Source organism: Haliaeetus leucocephalus, unplaced genomic scaffold (assembly GCF_000737465.1).
Source record: "Haliaeetus leucocephalus isolate CR32 unplaced genomic scaffold, Haliaeetus_leucocephalus-4.0 Scaffold451, whole genome shotgun sequence".
Lineage (NCBI taxonomy): Eukaryota > Metazoa > Chordata > Aves > Accipitriformes > Accipitridae > Haliaeetus > Haliaeetus leucocephalus.
Window position 1 is genome coordinate 4222759 of NW_010972887.1, and position 25331 is coordinate 4248089.

The 25331-nt window shown below is 36.4% G+C and overlaps 1 protein-coding gene across 3 annotated transcripts; it reads left to right on the plus strand.

The window, feature by feature from the left end:
* The first annotated feature begins 1309 nt into the window (after positions 1-1309).
* On the plus strand, positions 1310-18614 carry SPOPL (speckle-type POZ protein-like). 3 transcript variants are annotated; one of them, XR_774852.1, is made up of 10 exons: positions 1310-1439; positions 1602-1723; positions 1971-2122; positions 6677-6804; positions 11338-11515; positions 11610-11665; positions 13323-13445; positions 15690-15832; positions 15917-16075; positions 18087-18614. XR_774852.1 is itself a non-coding variant. In XM_010575186.1 (10 exons), exons 1-10 carry the CDS (start codon positions 1362-1364, stop codon positions 18229-18231), a joined length of 1179 nt encoding a protein of 392 aa, XP_010573488.1. In that variant the 5' UTR covers positions 1310-1361; the 3' UTR covers positions 18232-18477. The 3 variants fall into 3 exon arrangements, 2 of the variants coding, with proteins under 2 accessions (XP_010573488.1, XP_010573489.1); XM_010575186.1 differs by having other exon boundaries at positions 15917-15970; positions 18087-18477; XM_010575187.1 differs by lacking the exon at positions 15917-16075 and having other exon boundaries at positions 18087-18477.
* The last annotated feature ends 6717 nt before the right edge of the window (positions 18615-25331 follow it).

The following is a 25331-nucleotide window of genomic DNA, read 5'->3' on the forward strand; positions in this document are numbered from 1 at the left end:
GCATCGTGACTGAATTGCACGTGGTCTTGCAGTGTCTTCTTACCAACATAAAACCTTGTTTCTAAGTGTGTTGCCCATCCCTAAGGAAGAGTTCCAACATGATTAGCGATGTGCAGTCACATCTTTTGAGTAAGACAATAAATGCTCTTCTATCACAAGTAAAGACCACGTATATGGTCCAGCGCTCAAATGTTCCAGGAAGGTTGCAGTCTTCTGATCTTGTTTTAGTGATAGCAGGATATATGTTTAAAGAAATTTTCTGTACTAAGAGAAAATGTTTTGTGGCAGAAACAATTGTGACTTTCATCTGGTTTGATCAGGATTCATTTCACCTCTTTTTAGCAACTTAATGGAGCTGCTTAAGTGAGAAGCTGTGCTTCTGGTAGGAACCTGTCTGATGGATGACAGCAAATCCTACCTAAAGGAGAGTCAGCCCAGTAACCCAGAGCTGTGCTCTGACAGGCCCGCCTTCTTTCATTAGCTATGTACAAAGGCTGCTGCAAGTAGGGTGACTAATTATGTGTCTGTAGCTAGATGTGATGAATCTGGGCATGTGACTATTTCTGATAGGCAGGAGAAATTGTAGAGCTCTGTTAGGTGATAATACATAACAAAATTGCTTTATTTGCTATTAGAAAGTTCTTCAGAGTTGGTGAGTTGACCTAAAGTGTTTTTTCAGTTTTGTCCTTTGGCAGGGAATAAGCATGTGGTTGTGGTGATTATAGTTCTTCAGTTGAATCTGTTGGTATTAAAGATACAAGGCAACCATGAAAGATGTGTGAAGAGAACGATACTTTAAATGCAAGTTTAATTTCTTGCCCTTCCTTGAGAAATTGTTTTGGTTGTTTGAACCTATTCTGCTCCCAGGTGGCTAGGCGCTCTTTCACGGCTGAATTATGCCTGTGTGGACAACTAATGCATTGGCACCAATAACTGAGTACTCACAAGGCCCTAGTTATTCTCCAAATCAAAGGAGAAGATAATGAAGAAAGTTATAACATGACTGGTGTGATCAGGGTGGTAATTTGCAAAGGTGATGTCAAAATAAAGTCGTTAGTGGTATTGCATGATGCATAGGCGCTTGCTTTTATAAAGTATTGCATGAGGGTTCATCCTGCAGATTTTGAGTGCAAGTGGTCATTAGTGTGTGACACCTAGCTTGTCTAAATAGCAAAGCCATTGTCCTCTTGTCACATTTAATTTTCAAATACATCATTTAGTAAACACAGTAATATGGATATCAAAATATGGATTTTTTTCACACTTAAAAAGGGTGAACAAAATTTATGAATTACTTTTTTTAGGAGAATTACTGAAGTTTGGATTGCTATCTTGATACTGTAAACCTGCAATAAGTGGCAATGTCAAGGGTTCCCACCCCACCTCCTCCTGGGGAGATGTCCAGTGGACCTGTGGCTGAAAGCTGGTGTTACACACAGGTAATCTACATAAATTCCAATGGCTTTATTTTCTAGTCATAATTATAATTTAAAAAAAATACCTAAGTTTATTGAGTTGTGCTGACAGTTTAACTAGTGCTCATAGTTAATGCTTGATATTTAAGTTAAATTTTATTGACATTTTCTACATCTTTTGTTCAGGTTAAAGTAGTAAAATTTTCCTACATGTGGACCATTAATAACTTCAGTTTTTGCCGAGAAGAAATGGGTGAAGTTTTAAAGAGTTCTACCTTTTCATCAGGGCCAAATGATAAAATGAAGTGGTAAGGTCTTTATTCTAGCAACTCTGTATTGTTTTTTTCCACTCACAAAGTTATAAAGCTAAATTGCAAATAAATGTTAAAACTCGGACATTTTTTGAAGTTTACTGTAGGTACGGATTGGTTCTAATTTCAAAGTTTCAACAGTCGTAAGGGAAACATTTGTTTTGGTATCATTGTATCTTATAAAAATATTTTTGAATTTATTCTGGGTATGGTTTAAAATGTACAATTTCTGCATTTCTTTCAGGTGCCTGAGAGTGAATCCAAAGGGATTAGACGATGAAAGCAAAGACTACCTGTCATTATATTTGCTTTTAGTCAGTTGTCCAAAAAGTGAAGTCAGAGCAAAATTCAAATTTTCCCTGCTGAATGCTAAAAGAGAAGAAACAAAAGCAATGGGTAAGGGAATCTTAATGTATTGCATGTGGATTTGCAAGAACATTCCCCAAAAAAATCAATGTTGTAATTTTTTTCAGTTGAGAACAGAATTTAATATTGAGATAAACTTTAAAATATCTCTTTTTAATATCCTTTTAGAAACATAATTAAAAATCTTGTTCATGTTTCATACATTTCTGATCACTGAGTTATGTTAATTCTATCCTGAGCAGTATAAATTACAGCGTATTACTAACTGTTGTCACTCCAGATTCTTGTCACTTAGCTTTTCTAGCAGATTGTTCTTGCTTCCTGTTAGTAGGGGCGTACTTGCTTGTTTCTAGCTACAGTGGAAGTAAGTGTTTGATTTCCATAGTTAATTAGGATAAACATGCATGGTTGTGTTTTCAGACACTCCTTTACAGTGTTTTGGTCTATTTCATCTGCTTTACACTGTAATCAGTTTAAAAACATGAGCCATGTACCCAAGGAATTGGAAGACTTTGAAATAATTGGTGATTTGATTTAATTGCCTTCTTGATATGAAAACTGTATGGGCTCTTAGTTTCAAACTTAAAAGCACAGCCTTCATTGGAAACACTTTTTGTGAAAGCTGCAATTCTCATGAAAATGTGTAATTTAATACTGCTCTGCACTGAGTTTGTGCTGTTGCTAGCCCTGTATATGAAGAATCTGTCTACTTTTCTTCCCTCCTCCTACTCCAGGACTTGAGAGATCTTGCAGGGTCTGTTCTGTTGCAAGTTCTGAATTTCTTGGAAGAATCTATAGTTCTCCAGTACTCATACCCAAAGTTCATGCTACTTTCTCCTTATGTATCTAGGCCTACTTGTAATCTTTGAAGTAAATCCACAAAACCGAGTTCAAATCTAAAAATTAAATGGTTGGACTTTTTGGAAGGAAAGTAAATGCATATATTTCACTTTGTCCTCTTCCACTGATGGAGTTGGTTGCTTCAATCCCTGCAAGACTCCTGGTTCTGGAGCTTATGTGAACAAAACTTCACTTTTATACATTTGGTGGATCATGGCTTTTGGCTTGAGACAGCCTTCCAGTCCAGTAGTGGATTGGTGTATGCAATTAAATGGAACTGCGGTGTGTGCATTAAAAAATATTTTGATAATCATAGAATCACAGAATTGCTGAGGTTGTAAGGGACTTCTGGAGGTTGTCTAGCCCAAACCCCCTGCTGAAAGCCAGGTCAACTAGAGCGGTTTGCTTGGAACCTTGTGCTTTGAATATCTCCAAGGATGGAGACTCCACAACTTACCTGGGCAATGTGTTCTAGTGCTTAACTAGATGCTGCTGGTCCTCTTTTGCCTTAAAGGTTCGTTGCTGGCTCTTGTTTGTTTGTTGTCCACCAGGATCCCAATCATCAGTCATCTATTTTCTTCCTGATCAGTAGGTGTATAGCAGACACTGAGCACAGCATTGCTCCTGTTGGCCTACCCTCTAATCCGGACCCATAAATCCTCAGCTGGCTCATTGTCCATTTCAAGGCAGAGCTCTGCACACTCCTGCTGTTCTCACGTAAAGGGCAGCTCCCTCGCCTCACCTTCCTGGCCTGGCTTCCCGAAAGAGCCTGTACTTGTCCACGGCAGCACTCCAGCCACATATCCCACCATGTCTCTGTGAGGCCAAGGGAGATTGTAGCCCTGCAACTGCACACAGAACTTGAATTCCTCCTGTTTCGTCCCCATGCTGTGTACATGAGTTTACAGGCGCTTCAGAGAGGCACTCCTGAAGATTATTTGTTAAGCGTTACTTTAAATGCTAAAAATCACAAGCTGCTAAAGCCCCCAAATCCCATGAGTAGATGTGTCTTCGGTTTCTGCAATAGTAGTTGTCCTGTATTTGGCACTACAGGAATTATAAACATCTTTTTATTTTGGGAAATTGCCAGCAGAAATCTTATTTCTTGGACTTTCTAGCCATTTACCATCTGCTTCTGGAGATGCTGTGTTTTTATTTATACAGTATAATGATGCCTCACTTCAGATGTCCTTTGTAAATTGGTAATTCATGCATAGGCTGCTGTTTCAAGTGATGAAGCTGTGTATAAAATAGGTAACGAACTAACATTTGTAACTTTATTAGAAGAAAAATACATTTACACTTTTTTGCTGCTTTATTTTTGTGGTTTTGTGTATTTAAATTACTACTGATCACTTAATTTCAGCAGGTTAACACTGGTTGCTGATAGTAGTAAAATCTAAGTCTGCACAATAAAGAATTGGGCTGAATCTACAGAAGAATTTTTTACCCATTTCTTAAAATGCCATTTTCTGATTTGATTTTTTTCATTCAATTTCATGAGGTTTGTTGTGAGTTTTTGGCAAGTTGGTAAAAATGTGAAAACACTAGTCCAGATGCCAAACAGTATTTTTTAAAATGGCAGTTTTTCTTCCTTGGCATACAGATTTAAAAATGTGAACAGTGTTCTATGTTTGTTCTGTTGTCCTCAAAGCCCACGCTGCACTTCAGTAAGTGCATTTCCCTCTGCTTCTGTGCTTGTCGTGGTTTAACCTCAGCCGGCAGCCAAGCACTGCCCAGCCGCTCACTCGCCTCCCCTGCGGTGGGACGGGGGAGAGAATCGGAAGGGTAAAAGTGAGAAAACTTGTGGGTTCAGATAAAGACAGTTTAATAGGGAAAGCAAAAGCCGTGCACGCGAGCAAAGCAAACTGAGGAATTCATTCAGCAGTTCCCATGGGCAGGCAGGTGTTCAGCCATCTCCAGGACAGCAGGGCTCCATCATGCCTGACGGTGACTTGGGAAGACAAACGCCATCGCTCCCAATGTCCCCCCTTCCTCCTTCTTCCCCCAGCTTTATGTGCTGATCATGACGTCCTATGGTCTGGGATATCCCTTGGGTCAGTTGGGGTCAGCTGTCCCGGCTGTGTCCCCTCCAACTCCTTGTGCCCCCCCAGCATCCTCGCTGGTGGGGTGGGGGGAGAAGCAGAAAAGCCCTTGGCCCTGGGTAAGCACTGCTCAGCAGTAACGAAAACATCCCTGGGTTATCAGCACTGTTATCAGCACAAATCCAAAACACAGCCCCATGCTACGTGCTATGAGAAAAATTAACTTTACTTCAGCCAAAACCAGCACAGCTCTGCATGGGTGAAGGGTTTTTTGTTTGAATTATGTGACTGTGATAAGGTGAAAGGGATAGACACACCTCCTGCATTGTCAGTTCCTGGGTTGTTCTTTGTATTAAAAAAATACAATCAAAACCTGCAAAACATATTTTGCTTGATCTAATTCTGGTGAAAAGCTGTTATGAATATAATTTCTCCAGCTATTGGCAGTGAGGACAAAATATTATACATGTATGTTTTCGAACATACACAGTGTGTTATGTGGTCAAGTCTGTTTCAGTGATGCTGCTAAGTTAACCAGTGTAGGGAAGTCTCACTTTCCTGATGTCTTTATTTTGGACATTGTAGAAATGGTATTTTAACAGATTCTGTCATGAAAAATACTTGCTTTTATAACAAACTTCTGGAGAGCAATTTAGAAGTTGAATTCAGAAGGCTAGTATCTATCTATACAGCATATGAAATGGTGACATGTTTCTTGCCCAGCTTTTTTGAAATGAAAGCTCTTAGAGAACTATTCTGGAGATTCCTCCCCTCCCAGTCTTATTTCAGAAGTATTCTTGCTCTCTGTTTTGAACGATCTTTCTAAATATTCACAATATGGTTTATTCTACATATATTCTCAAAGCCATTCCCAAATAACCTCCTTCCCATGTTTTAGTTCCATGTAAAAGTATATGGTGTTCTTTCCTGTGGTTCAGTTTGTGGAACAAGTGGCCACCTTACAGTAAACCTGCAATGTAAAATAGCTAATCTTACTGAATTACATGTATTTGCACTAATATGACCTTGGGAACCCTTTTGCTGGGCTGTGACCATTCAAACTGGAAAAAAAGGGTTGTGTGGTCACAGCAAATCTGATGGATTAAAAAAAAAATTCTCATAACTATGGCTAAAAATGAAAATATAAACAATATCTTTTTATCACCAAAAAAGTAGTTTGTTACTGAAAGCTTTTATTTCTGTTTTTCTTTTTTAATGCTTTTGCTGTATTTCAAAATAATTTCAACCTGTGAAACAAGATTTTCCATTTCAGGAAGAAGTCAAAACAGATTTTTATGACAACTGCAGAAGTGTCAGAATGCATTTGTGATGACAAATTCATTGTAATGGTACTTCCCTGTGAACAATTTCTGTTTTGACACATTGGCATTGCTAAACATTAACTGAAAAACTCCTCTCTTGCTGGATGGTGCCTAAGATAACATCTAAGGAGATTATATCGTTTGAATTGCAAATTGTGCTCTACTAACTTCTATCGAGTGTTTTATAAAATAACACTATTATAACATTTAGAAAACCCAGAACTGATTAAAACTTTTTTTAAAATGACACATGATCCAAATGTGTTAAATTGATTCATTTTTTGATTAACACTTAGCCTTAGTATAGAATTCAAGTGTTGTTATTTGTTAATATTTTTATTTAACTTGCTTATTTGTACATAACTGTTTTTTATCAGAAAGCCAAAGAGCATATCGATTTGTGCAAGGCAAGGACTGGGGTTTTAAGAAATTCATCCGAAGAGATTTTTTACTGGATGAAGCTAATGGTCTTCTACCAGATGACAAGCTCACGTTATTTTGTGAGGTGGGTATAAGTTTTTAAGTGGTAAACTTTTAACACAAAATGTTTTCTGCTCTAATGAATAGATGTTTATGTTGATTTAAACAGTAATATGCTATAAAAGTTGTCTTCTGTTAGCTATAAAAATGGTAAAATACACATTTACTTGCTTTGTCTGCATTGTATTTTGTTTTCTTTTTTGATACGCTTATACTGAAGTGTAGAATGAGTCTGAATTGATCACTTGTAAACTGTTGGGCTTTTCCATTAATCTGCCAGGATTACATTAGAATCGACTGTAGAATTATTTATGCAAAAGGTGGCTGGTACGTGCTGTCTGCAGAAGTACTGTTTTACTGAGGTCACTTTTATTTAAAGAAGTTGTATTTGGAATTATAGGATTGTTTTTCACTGGATAAGCAAAAGGAAATGTCTACATGCTGGTTCACATTATTTAAAAAAAACTAATTGTCAGAATCTATATTCCTGTAATATTATAATCGATGGCTTTGACCAATTAACAGGTCTTTCCAGTAAATGAAACAGTTTATTTTTATAGTTAATTGTTACATTTTGTTTTCTGAACAAATGCAAGTATCCTGTAGAAGCACTGCCTAATACTGAGAATTAATATCAAGAGCTGTGGTGCAAATTTAATGTTATGGTGTATTATGGGTCACTTTTATGATATCAGTTATGTTGGTAACCTAAATTGTCATATTAAAATTCAGTAAAACGCTTACACAATGTTAAAAATGGAAACTAGAGAAAGTTGCAGTGTAAGTACGGTGTATGTTAAATATACATTGGCTGGTTATCTTTGCTGCCATAAAGTGATTAGTGACTTAGGAGGATGATAGATGCTCTAACTGCTAATAACTTTGCTTTGATCTGTGTATTTACAGGAAATGTGTAAAATTGTCTTGGCAAGATTACAATTTAATTATATGTCATTATGCTGTGTAGGAAGAATAATTGAAATGTGGCCCCTGAGACTAGATATTGCAAATATAGTGCATCTTATTTTCACTTAAGTTAAATTAGCTGCATGATAAATTTGTTATGAATACAATTATTTGGGTGATAAAAGCAGATGTAACAAGTTTTTTATGGTTCTATAAAGATACTTTTGAGTATTTCCTCATTTTAAGTTTTCCTCATAATGAATACTTTGATGTAAATGAACAGCTCTTCCGAAAACAAATACTATTTTGAAATAGGTCACTATCTAATTTTTATGTATAAAGTTTGGTTTAAAAAAAAAAAATTGAACTAATACTGAATTTTCCAGAGAGAAATATTATTTAAATTTTGATGCTAATCTTTAAATACAACTGTTTCCCTACAAAACTTCTCGATATTTTAATCTGAGTGGCTTTTGTGAAGTGTTTGACCTACCCTGATTATAAATGCTGAAGGAAGTACAACATGTAGTTATGCACAGTGAGAATGTTAAAATAAATTCTGGCTTGTTCCAGGCTAAAGCAAACAAAATTGGAAATCCAAATAATTTTAAAATTTGTTTATTCTGATGTGTTCTTCTAGCTATTCAGCTGTCATTAGAAGTAACAGGTGTTGTTAGAAGGACCTGTTTCTATAGACAAGTCTGAAGTTTTTGTCCTTTTAAAACTTAACTGTAAGTTCTAATTTCCGTGTTTGCCTTCCTACTTGTTATCCTAGTTGGAAGAGTGACTTAACCACTTTTTAAAACTGTATTGCACTTGGCTTGATGAAGCTTAATGGATACAGCTAGTATTTAGTAAAGGTCACTGAGTACCAACTGTGCTGGTTGGGTTGTCTTTTCTCCCTGTTGGGTTGCAGAAGGATTATTTGGTCTTCCATAGCAGCAAAGGTATTCTTTTTATGTTGCCAGATGTTCTTAAGGTCAGTTGGATATGTCCTTGGATTGGAAACTGAAGGTTAAACACTTTACAAAGTCTAGTGTTGCCACTGGCAAGTGACCTATTGATTCAATACGACATCATAATTTTATTTTTTCAAGCAAACTGATCTGTTTCATTCAGTTCTCACTTTCCATATAATCTGAAATTGCTGAAGCCTTGAAGTATTTTAATTTGCTAATAGAATAGTAGATTGTCTGCAGGAATGTTTTTCCTACAGATCTCTTTCACAGATCTCTTACCTAGTTTAGGTTGGGAGAATAGTCTAGAGTATCACTTACATCATCTTTACTATTAGACCTCCACAGACTCAGACCCAAGAAAATGATACATATTATCCATGTTAACTGTCATCACAGGCAGAACTTGTTCAAGTCCTAGTTTATACATTTTTATATACCCTTACACACGAAGGTGTGCAATGCAAACAGGGCCTGTGCCCCTAAAGTATGTATGCCGTGCAAAAGCTGCATGTTTGATAGCTTCCTAAGAAGTAAAGTAAATCAGACCTTGTGGAGTACCTGGAAATCCTGGCTAGATTGCTACCACTCTTTAAGATAGGTTGTTTGCTCTTAGTTCTAGCATCTTCTCATCATCCTGCAGTTTAGTGAAGAAATACCTTCACTCTTGCGAGTGATTTTATAATCACAACTCTAAGGTGCCTGAAGTAAGGATTTGTATCAGGTGTTGAGACAATCATAAAACATTCACTTTTAGCCTAAGATGAGTTTTCAATAGTTAGGTGGGATTAACTTGATTGGATTTCAGCTTGATTTAAATACATTAAAAAAAGAGAATGCACTTGATTTTTAAACATACCATCTGGACAAGTGACATATGAAATACCAGACCCCTCTAAGTGTTTGTATTTAGAATCTTTAAAAGTTGTTACTATCTATAGACAATGCATGCCAGGCCACTCAGCTGTAGGAGACTTGAATTAAAATTTGGCTTTGATTATATCTTAAAAGGATGGCTTATAGCAAATTGTGTTGCACGACTATCAATATATATTAGAAACCATTCTAAAATAGAAGCTTGGAACATCAGAGATCAGTTTATGTACACGTAAAGAATGGCGTAGGTGACCTTCCTAGGCACTGTCTATAGCTAACAAGGATGCTGTGTGGACAACTCGGATCGTGAACTGAGTCAAGTCTCTGGAGAAGCAGAACTCTCCTTTGCAAACAGAAGATTAGCTTTGCTAAGCTGTAACTCCATTTGTGTGTATGTATATCTCCTGAAATCACTCTGTGTGTATGAAAACTGTGAAACAGAGTACACAATAGCTCTATAGATTTTTCAATCTTATGAATGTATAGTCTTATTTTGAAAATGAAATTTTGCAGTGCTTTGGGGTATTTTTTTTTCCTTTAAAAGGTGGAAGAATATAAAGGAATTTCTTATAATCACAAGGTGGTATGGGATGAAACAGGGAATTAGGCAATGATTCAAATCCCCAAGCTGCTGTTTTAATTGGATCATCCTCCTCTTCTGATCTGGAGTTTGGTTTGCAGTGCTCTGACTTTCTGTGAAGCTAAGCTGTGCTATTTTTGCTTTATGCCAGATTTATTCCAGATGCTGTACCTCTGGAAATCAAAGCACTGATCTTAACAGTATCAGCATTTTCTCTTAATATATAATCCTTATTTTCTGTATTTGGGGGATCCAGTGATCAAGATCTTGTAGTATGGCTCTTTTCTTCATTATGAAGGTTTTATTCTCAGGTGTGTGCTCTTGGACAACAGAAGTAAAATCTGCAGAGCTCTTCTGTTTTCCCAACATACTGATTAAAAGGACTTAATATGTAAAGATATCTGAAAAAAGCAAGTAAGAATGCTACTGTCCTGTTTACTATGTATGTGAAAGACTTAAACATGGGGAATAATAGCAGTATATTCACATCAGATGCACATATTTCACAGCTTTCTTAACTAGTTCTGTACAAAAAAGACATCCTGTGAGCATGCATTTCATTATTGAAGTTACTTACCCACTACATCGTATATTTCATTGACTTATATTTCTGAAATAATGACTTTTAATCTTGTTTGGAAGACAATCACTTGTGATTCCTGCCTCAGGTGGACATGGTAAAATGAAATAATGAAGAAGCTATGTTACTTGCACTTAGTTTGCATTATCACATTGCAGGTTAAGTATGAACTTACTGTAATTAAAATTAGGAATATCATACTAATCAAAACTTCTGTACTTTTCTGTCACCTTGTGATCCCGATGATCTGTTTCAAACTTTATATTGTATATATTTTACTTAAATGTGTGAAGAGTATTGAACTGTTAATTTATCTCTGAAACAGCATTAACTTTTATTTTTTGATCCCACTGGTATCCCAAGAACCATATCTGTCCTTGACTTATTTACTTTGGCATTTCTATCAGGTGGCATGTGGTATTGTGCTCTTTCTTTTTGTTTTGATTGGATAAATACACAATGTTACAGTCTCTAAGTAAAGCCCTATTTGTTTTATGTTACTTAAAAGTAAACTGTAAACCATTAGTTTATGGTTCTGGCCTAATGCCAGAAACACCACTGTTTTTGCTTTGCAATTGCTGAACTTCTAGCAATAGGTACTGTAATTTAATTATTGGCATTCAGTTATGAAGGAGTTGTCTTGCTGTGATTTTCTGTTAGGTAAGCGTGGTCCAAGACTCAGTAAATATATCAGGACAGTCTAATACAAACACTTTGAAGGTACCTGAATGTCGACTAGCAGAAGATTTAGGGAATCTCTGGGAAACAACAAGATTTACAGATTGCAGTTTTTATGTAGGAGGACAAGAATTCAAAGCTCATAAATCTGTCCTTGCAGGTACTTTCTACTTTTGTATTGCTATTATTTTGTAAATAAAATTGCTAAAAGTTTAAAATTTGATTATATTTAACATTTACTTTTCTTGCTACAGCACGATCTCCAGTTTTTAATGCAATGTTTGAACATGAAATGGAGGAAAGCAAAAAGGTAAGCCTTACTGAAAACTTTACATGTAAATATTTGTATGTTGTGAAAAAGGGAAAAGTTGCAGAAAACTTTAAGTATTGTAAATTGAGGAAGGTAAGTACTGCGTGATGGTGCATGAGTGGAGGAGGTGCTACTCCTGAATGCTCTCCTGGTGAGTTCTGTGGGAGTTTGTTTGTGTAGAAGGAACAGATAGGGCTGACTGTGGAGAGGTTCTGGAGGATTTGTTCTTTCAAGTACTTGTATCTGCCCTAGATCTTTTTTTTTTTTGTAACATTGGCTACTGATGTAATTAACCTAGTAATCTCTGCCCCTGTTTGCTTTAGTTTATACCTTCACATAAGCTGATTGGCTTGAGTAAGGTTTTGCTATAATGTATGGTAGCTAGGACACAAAGAAACAACAGGTGAATTATGACTCAAATTAAGCCCTGAGGCAGTGAAGCAGTCCTTTCCATTCACAGTTTCTGCAGGCACTTGACCTGTGTAAGTGTTTTGGATGGATAGTTAATCAGCACAGAGAGCTGCTTCTGCTTTTTTGCGCTTGGTATCTCCCACAGTGAGGAGGCGTTTGTCTTTCGTGAAGAAGAATATCTAAAATGGGTTGATTATAGGCAGAATCCATGAAAAGGCATGGAACTGATCAGCTCACTAAAGGATTGTAATAGATGATCATCACTTAGTCTTGGAGGCTGCAAGAATGCCACTTGTGTGAACAAATACATCAGATGAATATGGTGCTGTAGTATGATTGAGCTTCATAAACATGGCATTTTTCTTCCTGGCACTTCTCCAATCTGGAAACTTTCACAGGTAGAATTGTGGAATATTGGAAGCATTTTATTGGCATTTCTGGACTGAAAGAAACCCAGACATGTCCCAGCTCCAGTAATGTGCCATGCCGGGCACCTTCGCCTTCATGTTAACAGAAAATCTCCAGTGCAGCTCTACTCCAAAATACTATATGTGGTTCAGTGTACAGGAGACCAGAACATGTACATCTTGTGTGCTGATAGCCTGTGATTTTTGTACTCCATTCAAAAGTCTGGTGCTTCCTTCCACATCTTTGACATAATTTCCTACTTTGTTAGTTGCTTGTGGGGAATACTATTAGAGGATGGGGTCAAGCATGTAATACCACAGTTTTGTTAGGGCAGTGTTCAGCTACATGATGTTAGTTAGATGTGCTTCTTTGTTTGCTTCTTGGATACTGAGAATGAAACGTAAGTTGTGTTGACTCAAATTGAGTCAAGCCAAAAATGGCTCACTTTGTTCTGTCTGCTGCTCTAACTTCTGATATTCCAAGCACATCATTGTTGGGTTGGAAGCTCAGAAGCACTTTTAGATATTCCTGAAACTGTGCCTTGATTTTTTTTATGTACAGCCTGTGCAACAGAGTCCAGAGTTAGACGTTTCTACAAAAAAAGTTGCAATTATTTTTTATTGCCGAAGCTTTTCCAACTGATTTCTACCTGACTTTAAGAGCTACTGATTTTGATTACCTTCTGCTTAATATTGCTGAATGTTAACTTAAATTTGTAAGGATTTTGTATGATGGATGGCAAGTGAAAACTTGTGTGCATGCAGATGATATTTGATATGTTCACTTTAAAGTTGTAGCTAAATTCCAGAGGCTTTTATTGATTCTTCTTCTTTCCTAGAATCGTGTAGAAATAAATGATGTAGACCCTGAAGTTTTTAAAGAAATGATGAGATTCATTTACACAGGAAAAGCACCAAACCTTGAAAAAATGGCTGACAATTTGTTGGCAGCTGCAGACAAAGTAAGTGATTGACTCCTAAGCTCTCAAACCTGATGTTTGTTTGTGGAATGTTCTTCTAACACAAAAAACCCCAAACCAAAACCTTTTTTCAGATTGATTTATATTTTGATTTTTTTAAAATATGAGAAACAGATCTCATCAGAAATGGAGGAAGATGGGAAAGAATAGACTTTATTTTTAGCAGTAAAAGGCTGATAAATCTTTCTTGACCAGGAGTGTTTCAGATATTAATTATATTTACTGTCCAATTTCTTCTAGAAATTGGGGTCTATTAATGTGATTTGGAAAATCGTTCTTGAATAAAATGTATCCTAGATCTTTGTATTCTTGAGAGGATTTATACAAGTGTTTGAGTTGACTGTGCTCCCGAAAGTACTGCTACTTCAGAACTTTCACCTTTTTGTCTTCCCTACAAATATAGTAGTTCTAATCTTTCATTTCCTCTGTATTGGGATCTTGTCTACTCTTTAAATAGTCACTTTCTGAAATACTTTTTCTACTATGATTTTTGAGGTGAGGGGACTTATAGCAGCACAGCAATTAAGGTGAGATTATTCCCTTTCATATCATAATTTACAGTTTTCTAACTTTTTAAAAACTTGACTCAATACCTTGTTTTTTTCTTCAGTGCTTTACAGCTTGAGTTGAAATTTTAGTTAGCTAGTCTCAGAGGACACACAGTTGTCTTTCCCTGAGGAGGCATAAGCAGTTTAGAATCCAGAAAATATTCACTTCAGTGTGTGTGGCAATTTCTTAAACTACCTTTGCAATTTCTGAATTGGTGTGCAATCATATCCATAAAACATTAGTGGTGACAGCTGCTGGTTTTCATAATCAATCCTAATATAAGTCGTTCTAAGATAATACAAGACATCCCAGTAGTTAATTTCAAGAAACAATTATTAAGCTGCCAGAAAAAAATTTATGTGTTCTATTTTTTTCAAGATCTCTTGACCTGGCACTACCCTGGCTTTGGTGACTTACCACTCATATTCTTTTCACCTCTCATTGCCAGCATCTCATCTTCTAAAACTGATGGTGTTTTGTCAAGTTTCAGTACACCCAAGCAGGAAGGTGAAATGGTGTTATTTTGTGAATGCTGGCCTTTATTTAGGGTGTAATTAATAAATGTAGAGAACTTTACATGGTACAGTTGTGTGATTACCTGCAATACCAGGAAATAAAAATGGTGAGCTAGGAGGTCCCTATGGCTTTTTGTAACAGTTAAAAACTGCTAGAAGCTTTCTGCTATTCCTTCTGAATGAGAAATAATAATTTAAAAATGAGTGTTCTGCATATTACCAAAGGCATTACACTGCTGTATTATCTGGTAGGTACAGATTTGTTACAATTGATATTTATTTGCTCTAAATAGAGCTATCGTGAGCAGTACTATAGTAATAAAATGGAAGTAAAAATGCATAGGTCTAGAAACATAGAAGTTAACCTGATAATTTGACTTTTCTTAAGTGACATTTCTTTGTTGCATAGAACAGTTGCCAATACCAATGTATTAGTGGCAACCTGAATATATGCCACTTGCATGTCTAAAATTCTTTTCAGACTTAAACTGTATCTGAAGGGTGCTAAACTAAATGGAATGGGTGAGATTCCCATAGAAATGTATACAGCTGAATGAAACCTGTTCAGACTATGACATCCTCAAAAAGGAAGCACAGTTTATTCATGCAAAATATAATATGGGCATGTAATTATTTTACATCAATTTTCCAGTAGGCTGTGTCAAAGGTATGGAAGAAATTGAGAAATTCAGAGATGGAGATGGGGCCAAACTTGGAACAAGCTAGTTTCAAACAGGCTAATGTATTTTCCCTTGGACAGTTTCATGAAACTTTCCATTGTATAATTTCTTGCCCCGCACTTTGAGATGTGAACCTGTCTAATGACAACTTTGATAAAGAGCCTGTGCCTGTTCCTTGCTCTTCCTCCGTAACCAAACTGAAGGAAAACAAAAACTTCTGAATGAGTTATTTTTGTTGTTTTAATAAAAGTTCTCCCAGTAAAGCATTTGATCATTTTCTGTCAAACCTAATGCATGCCTTACCATTTGAGGACTCTTCAGTGCAGCATATTGAATTTTGAATTACCTGTTTGGAAGCAGTTTGATGTTAAGCTTGGGAGACACCAAGCATTTTCATGACTGGAACTGTCTTAAAAACTGTAGAGATAATGGTAGAAAGAATGAGTTTGAAGAATGATTAGTGTAGTTTTTTCTTTTATCAGTATGCACTGGAACGGCTGAAGGTCATGTGTGAGGAAGCACTCTGTAGTAACCTCTCGGTAGAAAATGTTGCTGACATTCTTATCCTCGCAGATTTGCACAGCGCTGAACAGTTAAAAGCACAAGCAATAGACTTTATTAACAGGCAAGTAATATTTATGAGACTCTAAATATATTCGTATTTATGCTTTGTGTACCTTTTCAATATTAGCACAGTTCTCTCTTACAGGTGCAGTGTTCTTAGACAACTTGGGTGTAAAGATGGGAAAAACTGGAATAGCAAGTAAGTTTCCCTGCCTCGCGATGTTCTGTACAAACACTGCTAAATAGACTGCAGATCTTAAGAACTGTTGCTTCATTTCCACACTACTGAGGCCAGTCACTGACTGTAAGTAAAGCAGGATTCAGCAGATGCTACCCCAGTTATGATTGTGACTTCCCCTTTAAATGATAGGGAGAGTTAACTGCCCTCCAGTGTGATATCATAACAATAGCTGGTTTTCATTCCTCTCCTATGGATGTATCAGCACTGTGAGATGGTGGCAGCAACCTTTATAAAGGAAACCATTATCTTGACTAACCAGGTTTATGCCTGGAGGAGTGATAACCCCAGTGTGGTTTCAAGACTTGCTTAGGTCAATCTGAGCCTGCAGTATTTCCAAAGAAAGGAGGGCAGTTGCTCTTTTTGCCTGTGGCGACATGTTTGTGCACCTTCCTGCATGCCAGCACTAGTACTCTTGAGGCCACACAACTAGTCAGTCAGGTCCCTCTGATCTGGCTGACTCTGTAGGTGCTCATGCCTACGCTGGAAACATGTTGAGAATATGTGGCTCAGGCTGTAGGACTGATTGCAGCATATATTTAGAACAGCTCAAGTGAATCATGGAATAGAAGACAGCTAGCTTCACAATAGCCAGTGGTAGGCTCAAGCAGTAAAAGGACAGCAGAGCACTTATTTCTTATCATCAGAACCTCCAGAGAAGTTAAAAGATGTGTTGTACCAGTTACTTTAAAATCAGAGTGTTTCTCCTCTTAGAAAAAGAAGTCTTCACAGGCCTAATGGTTGAGCATGATGTGGAAAAGGAAGGGAGTGGCAGAAAGTAAGTACTAAAACAGTAGAAAAACTAATAATGATAAGTCAGAATACATAACAATGTAAACTAGTTAATGTGTTCCTTCTCAAGTGGTTTGGAATTTACTGAGCTGACTTCTGTCTTGGTTGATTGCTAGTAAAGATGCTGGTCATCTTTGCTTCAGCTAAAGCATCTACAGTAAATCAGGGGAAATAATATCAGAGGACCTGGCTTAATTTACTGACTCTGGGCACCAGGAAGTCTGAACTTCAGTATTGTTTCTCAAGGCACTTACCTTTGCTGAATTGCAGCAGAAGATTAAAGGCTTGCATTAGAAATCTGCAAAAGGTGGTGGGTTTTGTTTTTTTTTATTTTAGAGATAGTATAGTGTAGAGCTCAGCTCCTAACTTTATGCTTGACAGTGTTCCTGAAACAGTCTGAGGGTGCTCATGAGAGGCTTTTGAAAGTGCAGGGCAATGGAAACTTGGGATTGATGCATAAACTGTTGGTTCCAAATTACAAATTTGTCCTGTGTCAATGTGGCATGCATCCCAACCGGTGTAATATTCTTCCTGTGCAGAGTGAATTTTACACTTTTAGTTCACAAAAAAGTAAATATATACATTGTTTTAAATTTCCTGGATGTCAGCGTGACACTTGCTGAAATCTGTTGTTGCTTCTGTATTAGTTAAAAAACAACAGTGGTAATTGAAAGCCATTCTGAATGTAGTCCATGATCTTGTACTGAAGAAAGAGTGAATATTCTCAAGTATGCTCCACTGGTACTGAAACTGCACGCTCCCAGTGAAGGGTTCTGTAGTCAGCCAGCTAATCTGTGTTCATGGCTTTCTGGTATATGAAGTACATAATTTTTGCTGCAGTTTCAGCTGATTCATCTTTTCATCCTTCTCTCTCCCCAAACTGAGCATGCCCTTCTCTGTAATGAGATTATCATATCTTCCCTTGCTTTTCATCTCATTTTCTTCTAGACTTCCTCTTATTTTTATTGTTTTTCCTGAGCAATTTCGAGGCATTTATCTTAATACGGTGCCCAGTATTGGACACAGTTCTCTAGCTGAGCTCTTGCTGGTACTGAGTAGAGCAGAATAAGTACCCTATGTCCTACATGTGATGATACTAATATACCCAAATTGCAATTTGCTACTTCTTTCCAATGGCATCCCTATTGGCATTCATAAAGTCTGTTGTCGCCTAGTACTCAACTGCTCTTCTGCAGTAGTTCTGCCTTGCCTGCTCTTCTCCACTGTGCATTTGTGCATTTGGTTTGTAAAATTGTGTGACTATTCTTAATACTTCTGTTTTCAGCCAAGCAACAGACATAATGGAAACAGCAGGCTGGAAGTCCATGATCCACTCCCACCCTCACTTAGTAGCAGAGGCCTTTCGCGCACTAGCATCTGCACAGTGTCCACAGTTTGGCATTCCACGCAAACGGCTAAAACAGTCATGAAATCTTCCATGAACTTTAGAGAAATTGAATTGACTCTACTCCTCCATGTCCAGAGGTGTTTTCACAAACCATAACAAGAGTTTTTGTTATCCTTGTCCACAGAACAGAAGCTGAAAAAGCCTATTGTTTGCTTTTCAGATGGATAATTTATGGTTTAATCCTCAGCTTTAAATTAGACTGATTACTCTAATTCACTGAAAGGCCTTAAATTATCTTCAATGACTCTCTAGTCCATATAGTCTAATGTATCTTGATTTTTTTATTATTATTTTTTAATGTGCCTTGTCTTTTTGACTAGGCTCTGCAGGATTGCACTAGCTCCATAATGCAGTAAAGTTGATAACTGAAGATTAATTTTTGAAAGGGATCTTCCATTATTTTCAGAAGAAAAAAAAAAATGATTATAGTTTGGTCCTGTGCTAACTGGAAGGTTTTAACTAGCCTCTCATTAAAAGCGCTTGAACCAGAGGCACATAACGTACCCTAGACAAGTGCTAAATATAGGGAGAGCCTGTTTACCTTCAGCGAATGCCTACAGGCTATTTATGGCAATATACTGCTTCAAACATAATTTATTTTTCATTGTGGGGGCAAATATGCAATGGTTTGGCCCAAAAGTGTATTTTCATTACAGTTTGTAATGCTTATTGTGTGTGTGTCAAAGCTGTCCAAATGGTAAAAAGAAACACAGAATAAACCTCTTGCTTGTGTTTCTTTATGGTCCATCATTAGTTTACATTTAATGCAGAACTGAACGAGAGGTAAAGAGTTCAATGTGAAAACAGAATAGTATTGTATATGGAAAAATTATATCCCACATGTATGGTTACATAGAAGAGTAAAAAGGATGCATAGAATGACCAAATGTAAATTGAAGAAATGGGCCAAATGGATTCTGAATATGCACTTTTAATGTGTAACTTTTGTATGTTGTGTGGTACATATATATTTTGCTTTTGATGAATTAATGAGGTACAGGTAATTGTGGCTTAACTTTTTAGATACATTTTAAGATGCCCACAGCCACATGGGATTTAGTTTTGTTAGAAAAGAAAGGCATGTCTTTTTAAGACTCAATTGAAGGTGGCTATTGCAAGCTTTCATATTTAAGTAACAGAATATTTTCGCTTATTTGAAAAAGGCATGTGAATGGTAAAATTTTGAAGGGATTTTTCCCATCTTGATGTATGTGCACAGCTTCCGTTAACACCTAAGGAGGTTATGTACACATCAAGAGGAATATTTCCCTGAAATGTCAGATGATATTTGCAAGCAGAGACTTGCTCAGTCTTGCATTTCAGTTATTGTACTAGCATTGTGGATGGTATTGAAATTCTGCATAATGTGAAAAGGATGAAACATTTGTAAACTGCTTGTCATGGGCCAGTTCTTTATTATATGAACCTTAGCTTTAATATCAACATCCTCAGTGTTTGATAGCTTTGTTTACAATTGGGAGGAAAAGTCTGCAGTAGTGCACACTCTAAATGTTTCCTGAGTTATTGCATTGAGTTTACTGTAATAGTGATAATATGCTATATTTCTTTTTTGGGAAGACTTGGGTTTAGCAGTGGGGAATGGGAGGAGATCTCACCTAATTTATAAACATATTTGCATAAGGGTTTTAGTTTGCCTATTAAAAAAAAAAGTTACGCAGGGAGGAGAGGAAGAATTTCAGATTGTTTACTATCTTAAACTCTATCTCCATCCTCATTTCATTAAGGTTCATCTGAATTGCTCTGAACAAAATGATTTTCAGAGGAAAGAGTATATAGTTTTATACTTTGGCATCTAGTAAACCATTAGCAAAGGTAAATTGGAAAAAATGCCCAGTCCAGTTTTGAAGAATAAAATAACCTCTAAACATCCATTTTCTTCTTACCTTCTAACTCAGTCTTTATGATGGATAGAGTGTAAAATCAGAAACTTTAATAGTACATAAGGCATCAAATTATATATTTACAGAGATTTATCCTTTTATCAATTTTTAGATATTTATCTAAAATAAGGTCTCATAAGCATTCTTCACAATAAGATGTAAAGGTAATTGTTCCCTCCAAAATAGTGATGTTTTTGCTGCACTGTGTAATGCGTTAGGGCTATGTATCCTCATACTCATCACTGGTGAAACTTGCAGCTCTAACATACAAAGTGACTTGAATATTTAATGCTGTAATGATTGTCCAGTTCAGCTTGTTCTAAAGTAACAACATACAGTAATCAAATTGAAAGCTTAAGGACTTTTATGAAAACTTTGTTCTTTAGAAGCTTAATAGCACACTTTGTACCAAAAAATGTCAGGCACTGTGCTGTAATATTATCTACATTGTAGAGCATCCACTTTTCAAGTCAGGCAGTGACATTACACTAACAGGAAAAAAAGCAAACCCATGATAATTGATCTGTTTAGATTTGATTTTATTTATTATGTATGTTTTCAAGTTGTGTCAGCTCTTAAGAAAAAGGTAAAACAGTTGCTGTATTCTTAAGTGAGTGCACTAATTATTCACCTCTTCTATTCTTTAATTAACTACATGCAGTGTTCTCACTGGAACGGGATAGCTGGTAATTACAACCTTCTTCGGATTCAGTAGCTTGTTTTTATTCCCCACATCTCAAGAGCTTGCCCTTCAAAACCTCGGTTGTCAGTTCTAAGTGCAGCAGATATAAAACAATCTAATACAATGGACAGTTTTTTCAGGCTGAAATCTTAGGGTTTTTTTCTTAGTTTTATATACAGATTAGGAATATAATGTATGAAGGTGCCATGTTTTGGCTTGCCAACACTACTCCCTCAGATATATGTGAACCACCGCTTCCATACTGTTCTGGGGAGAACCCTGCATGTGTCCTGTGTGTGCGTGCGCGTGTGTGTATGACTGTGCGGTGTTTTTTGTCAAGAATGACTTTCTAAAAATAAGGACTCGATTTGCTGTTAAAATGCTATTATGTATTATATTTTTTTTTCCATTTGAACCTCTCCTAAGGAGATGCTTTGGGTGGAAGATGCTTCGATAAATAATCCTTATTTCCTAGTCCATTTACTGCATGCAGAAGTATGAACACATTGTGCCTTTTTTAGGAAACTGTTGTAACGAAGGGAAGATTTAATAGGATACAAGATCTTTTAAAAAGGTATTTTTAAAGGTGAAGGAGAACGCTATTTGATACACAATTGAGATGGAAAAGTTACAAATTACCCCTTTGAGCTCTGTTGCATGTTAATTCTTGCTTCCTAAATTCAGTTTCACTGAGGTAGAAACAACACAAAGTGGAGTATTACAGATACAAGTTGAGTAATGGTATATTTTTGTGAAAATGTGAAAATATTTGCTGTTACAAGATAAGTGTATGTCAAAATGTGGTAATCATGGACACAAAGTTAGTTTTACAAGTTACTCTAGTTCTGATGTTTTTCTAAATGTTGAGTATTTAGTATAAAATTCACCTTTGCACAGAAGGTCAGTAGAAGACCTACATGGAGATTGTGTTCCTTTTAAATCCTCATGGCAAGGTTTCTTCCTTGGGAGAATAAAACAATGTGCAGTATTTGAAACTGTGTTTCATACAAGACAGTGAGTTGCAAATGTGAGGTATTGCTACCTGAAATACTGTTGACTTTTACAGTTGGTTAAAATTACTAAACTTAATTGATTTATTTTTTGTAGGTGACAAATGGAATGTTAACTGTCCTCTTTGTCCAGTGTTGAAAGCATATTTTGTGCAGAGCTTAGCTCCTTAGCTAGCAAGACACTGACTTAGTCTCATAATTTGGCTTCTGCTTACAGTAAATGGACTACGTTTGTAAAGGGAATTCACTATTTCACGTGTTTTGCAAGGAACTTCACCGTATTTGTAACCTGGTTTTTGAAGGCTTAAGATCAATGAGTCCTATTTTAGAAATTAAACCAGTGAAATGACTTAGACCTGTTTTGGGGTGGAAATGATTAAGAGAATTCAGATATGTAAACAGTTGTATCAAACCATCCAGCCTTTTTTTATCAGCTGATGTTAATGGTGAAATACTTTTTGTACCTTGTTGCTGAAAATATTTTTGCATTTCAGCACATCAAGTTACAATAAAGTTGTTACTTATACAGAATGTGTCTGTGTGGCTTGTATTTGTTGTTTGGGTTTTTTTAATCCTCTGTATGTTCACAGTGGCTACCTTTGCTTCTCTCCTTTGAGAAAGGTATTTTACCAGCAGTGTCCAGTTTTACCAGTGTAAAAGATACTGCTGTCCTTTTGGAAGCCTTTTTTGGGGGAGGATCATATTGCAGTCTTGCCCTGGTCTCCAGTACCTTGGTTATTTTTCCATTTTGACACTTTCAAATAACTTAGAGCTCTGAACAGCTTATAACTTGCCTACCTGAGAGAAATGACTGCCTTTACACAGACTCTGTCAGAACCGATACTCTGTGGGAAGAAGAGTTGATCCTGTGGTAATGAAGATGGGCTTCATGGTTTGTAAGAGATTTGGTTTCTTTTTCCACCTACCATCGAAAACTTGTCTTCTGTTTTTTTGGGTTTGTTGTTTGTTGGGTTTTTTTCCCCCTGTCAAGGAGTATAGGCGTAAAATGACCACATAGAACAGGAATGTTGCTTGCGTTTGTTACAGGAGAAGTGATATGTAAGAATAATCTATATGGTTAGTTTGTGGGGTTTAATATGTTTATAGGTGTTTTGCTAAAATACGTAGGACTGTTAATGTGCTGCTCTATGTATTTGACTTTGGACACACTGAACTCCAGAAAATGACGATATCAAGGTAAGTTACTTCACAAAAAGTGACACAGGCCATTTGAACAAACACAATTACCTGTCTTGTGTTATCTAGGCTACAGCAAAAATGTGGCACAGTCAACTATTGCAGTTCTTCCTAAGGTGACTTGGGTAACAAATAAGGATACAGAGCTGTCATCACAGGGCTATCTTGGGTTTCTTAGCATAGCACATCGCTGTTTTGTGTGTAGGTACATGCACAATTCTCTATGTTTGCTTAAAACATACATCCCTTAAGTTACTCCGCAATGATTCAGCTTAAAGTTCTTGTGGAGTTTGTATCAACAGTGGCATAACTTACACCTTCCCAGGCAGTTTCAGTAACCTCCAAGCTAAAGGTGACTGGTAACCACTGTGAATGGTAAACAAAATTATCTGTGCAAGTCCAAATTATTGAACCGAGCTTCAACTTTTAGGTAAAGAATATTAAACTTCATTATTTCTTTTTTTAGAAAGCTATATTTTTATCCTTAGTCTTTCTGAAGTATTTTTTCTTGAGATGTTTATCTTGTCATCGTACAAAAGTTTTCTTTGTTACTCAGTGAAATGGATTCAATTAGCATTGCTTAAAAAAAGCACCTATTTTCATTCTAAAATTAATTCTAATAGTCTTTTGTGTGGAAACTGGGCACATAAAGCTTTTCCTCCTTTTAGTTGAATGCTTCTGTTTAAAAAAAAAGTGTTTTACAGTGTCAATCTATCTGAATCTTGGTTTAACTAAAATATTACTAGTAACTTTTTCTTTAGCAGCTTTCTGAGAATTCTCAGTTGAAGTCCAATATATGTCCTTCTCTTTCTTTAAAAGGGGAAAGCTCAGATAATGAATCTCGATTGGTAAGATATGCTATTAGAGTAAAAAAGCATCTCTCACTATACAGAATTGCCAGCCCTGCCGTATGCTGAAGGCATAGTTTGGTGTCGTACTGAGTAGTGCCAGCTTAAGCAGTCCCTGTTACTGCCACTAGAAGAAAAGTACTTCAAAGTGCAGCCCAAGCAGTCACAGGTGAGAAATTCTGATTAAAGTGTGTCTTTGTGCCTCTTCTCCAAACGTCATAGCTGTTACTGACTAATCGAGACAACTTGCATCTTAACTGTATCATGAGAAATTCTGATTTATTCTAGGATCTTACCTAACTTACTGTTTTATTTAATAAAGAATTCATTAAGTTTAGCTGTGTTCTATATGGAAGAATATAACCTTTTACTGTTAATGTTTTTCTGTGGTTTAGATAACTTCTGTTACAATTACTATTTTAGAGTATTACCCATTCCACTACAAATTTTACTTGCCATGTTTATTAAGTAAATTATAGTAATGATCAAACTATTTCCATTATACACAAATAACTTTGCACTTAACATTGTGATAGTATGGTAATAGAGGAAATGCTGTTATTTGCTGTTAAAATTCGAATAGTTTTGAACAGTTTATCTTTCTGCAGACTTCTTGGTAATTTTCCACTAGAGGAACATGTTTTTATTGTTGTCAATTTTGAAGATTCCTTCTTTGTTCTCTCAGAGAAAGCTGGAAGAAATACAAGCGCAGAAGTCGAATGAAGCATTTCAGGTGTATGATGCAAAGGACTTGCTTTTTCCACTACAAGCACTGTATCTAGGCGAAAATAACCCCCAGACTCAGCTGTGACAATTCATGAGTGCTTTGGAATAGAGATGACATTCCAGTGGTTGTCAAATAACTTTTATTTTAAACAGTATGTGAAGTTGATGCTTTAAGTGTAAAATTGGGTTTCTTGTAAGTCAAGTATAAATAACAGAAATGAGCTTGTGATTTGAGACTCAGCAGGGAAGAAGTAATTTTGCAGAGTTTGCTTGGCCTTGGCTTATAGAGAAACTAACAAGAGTGTTTTGAGTTCTCTGTTAAAGTATTTTGAAGGAGACTTGGAGCTGTAGCAATATGTGGTGATCATCCTGTAAAGCAGAGAGTGGACTGGACTTCCTTTGAAAACATTCCCTGATAGTAACATTCTTGTCTTGCATTCTTAATAGAGTTTGGGCCATAACAATGTTTTTGTGCAGGTTCTGTATTTCAATTAAGGGTATGTATATAATGAGTGAAAAAATCTGTGCTTTGCCGAACTTAATGCATGTTTCATGTGTTGGCAGTGATAGTCATGTAGAAAATAAATTGTACCATGTCAAACTTTGCGCTGCTGATCAGAATGGAGGCAATTTGTGCTGCATTTTAAGCAGTTACGGTTTTTGACTTCCCACGTTTCTTACTGCATAGTTGACTGAGCCATTTCAGTTAAAGGTAAATTTGGAAGCATATGCAAAAAAATTCTAATAGGGTGACTTCT

Coding starts and splice junctions, on each gene's coding strand:
- SPOPL (XM_010575186.1), top strand. CDS start 1,362: ATGTCAAGGGTTCCCACCCCACCTCCTCCTGGGGAGATGTCCAGTGGA. Junction 11,516..11,609: donor TCATAAATCTGTCCTTGCAG/GTACTTTCTACT, acceptor TTCTTGCTACAG/CACGATCTCCAGTTTTTAAT. Junction 15,971..18,086: donor GGGAAAAACTGGAATAGCAA/GTAAGTTTCCCT, acceptor TTCTGTTTTCAG/CCAAGCAACAGACATAATGG.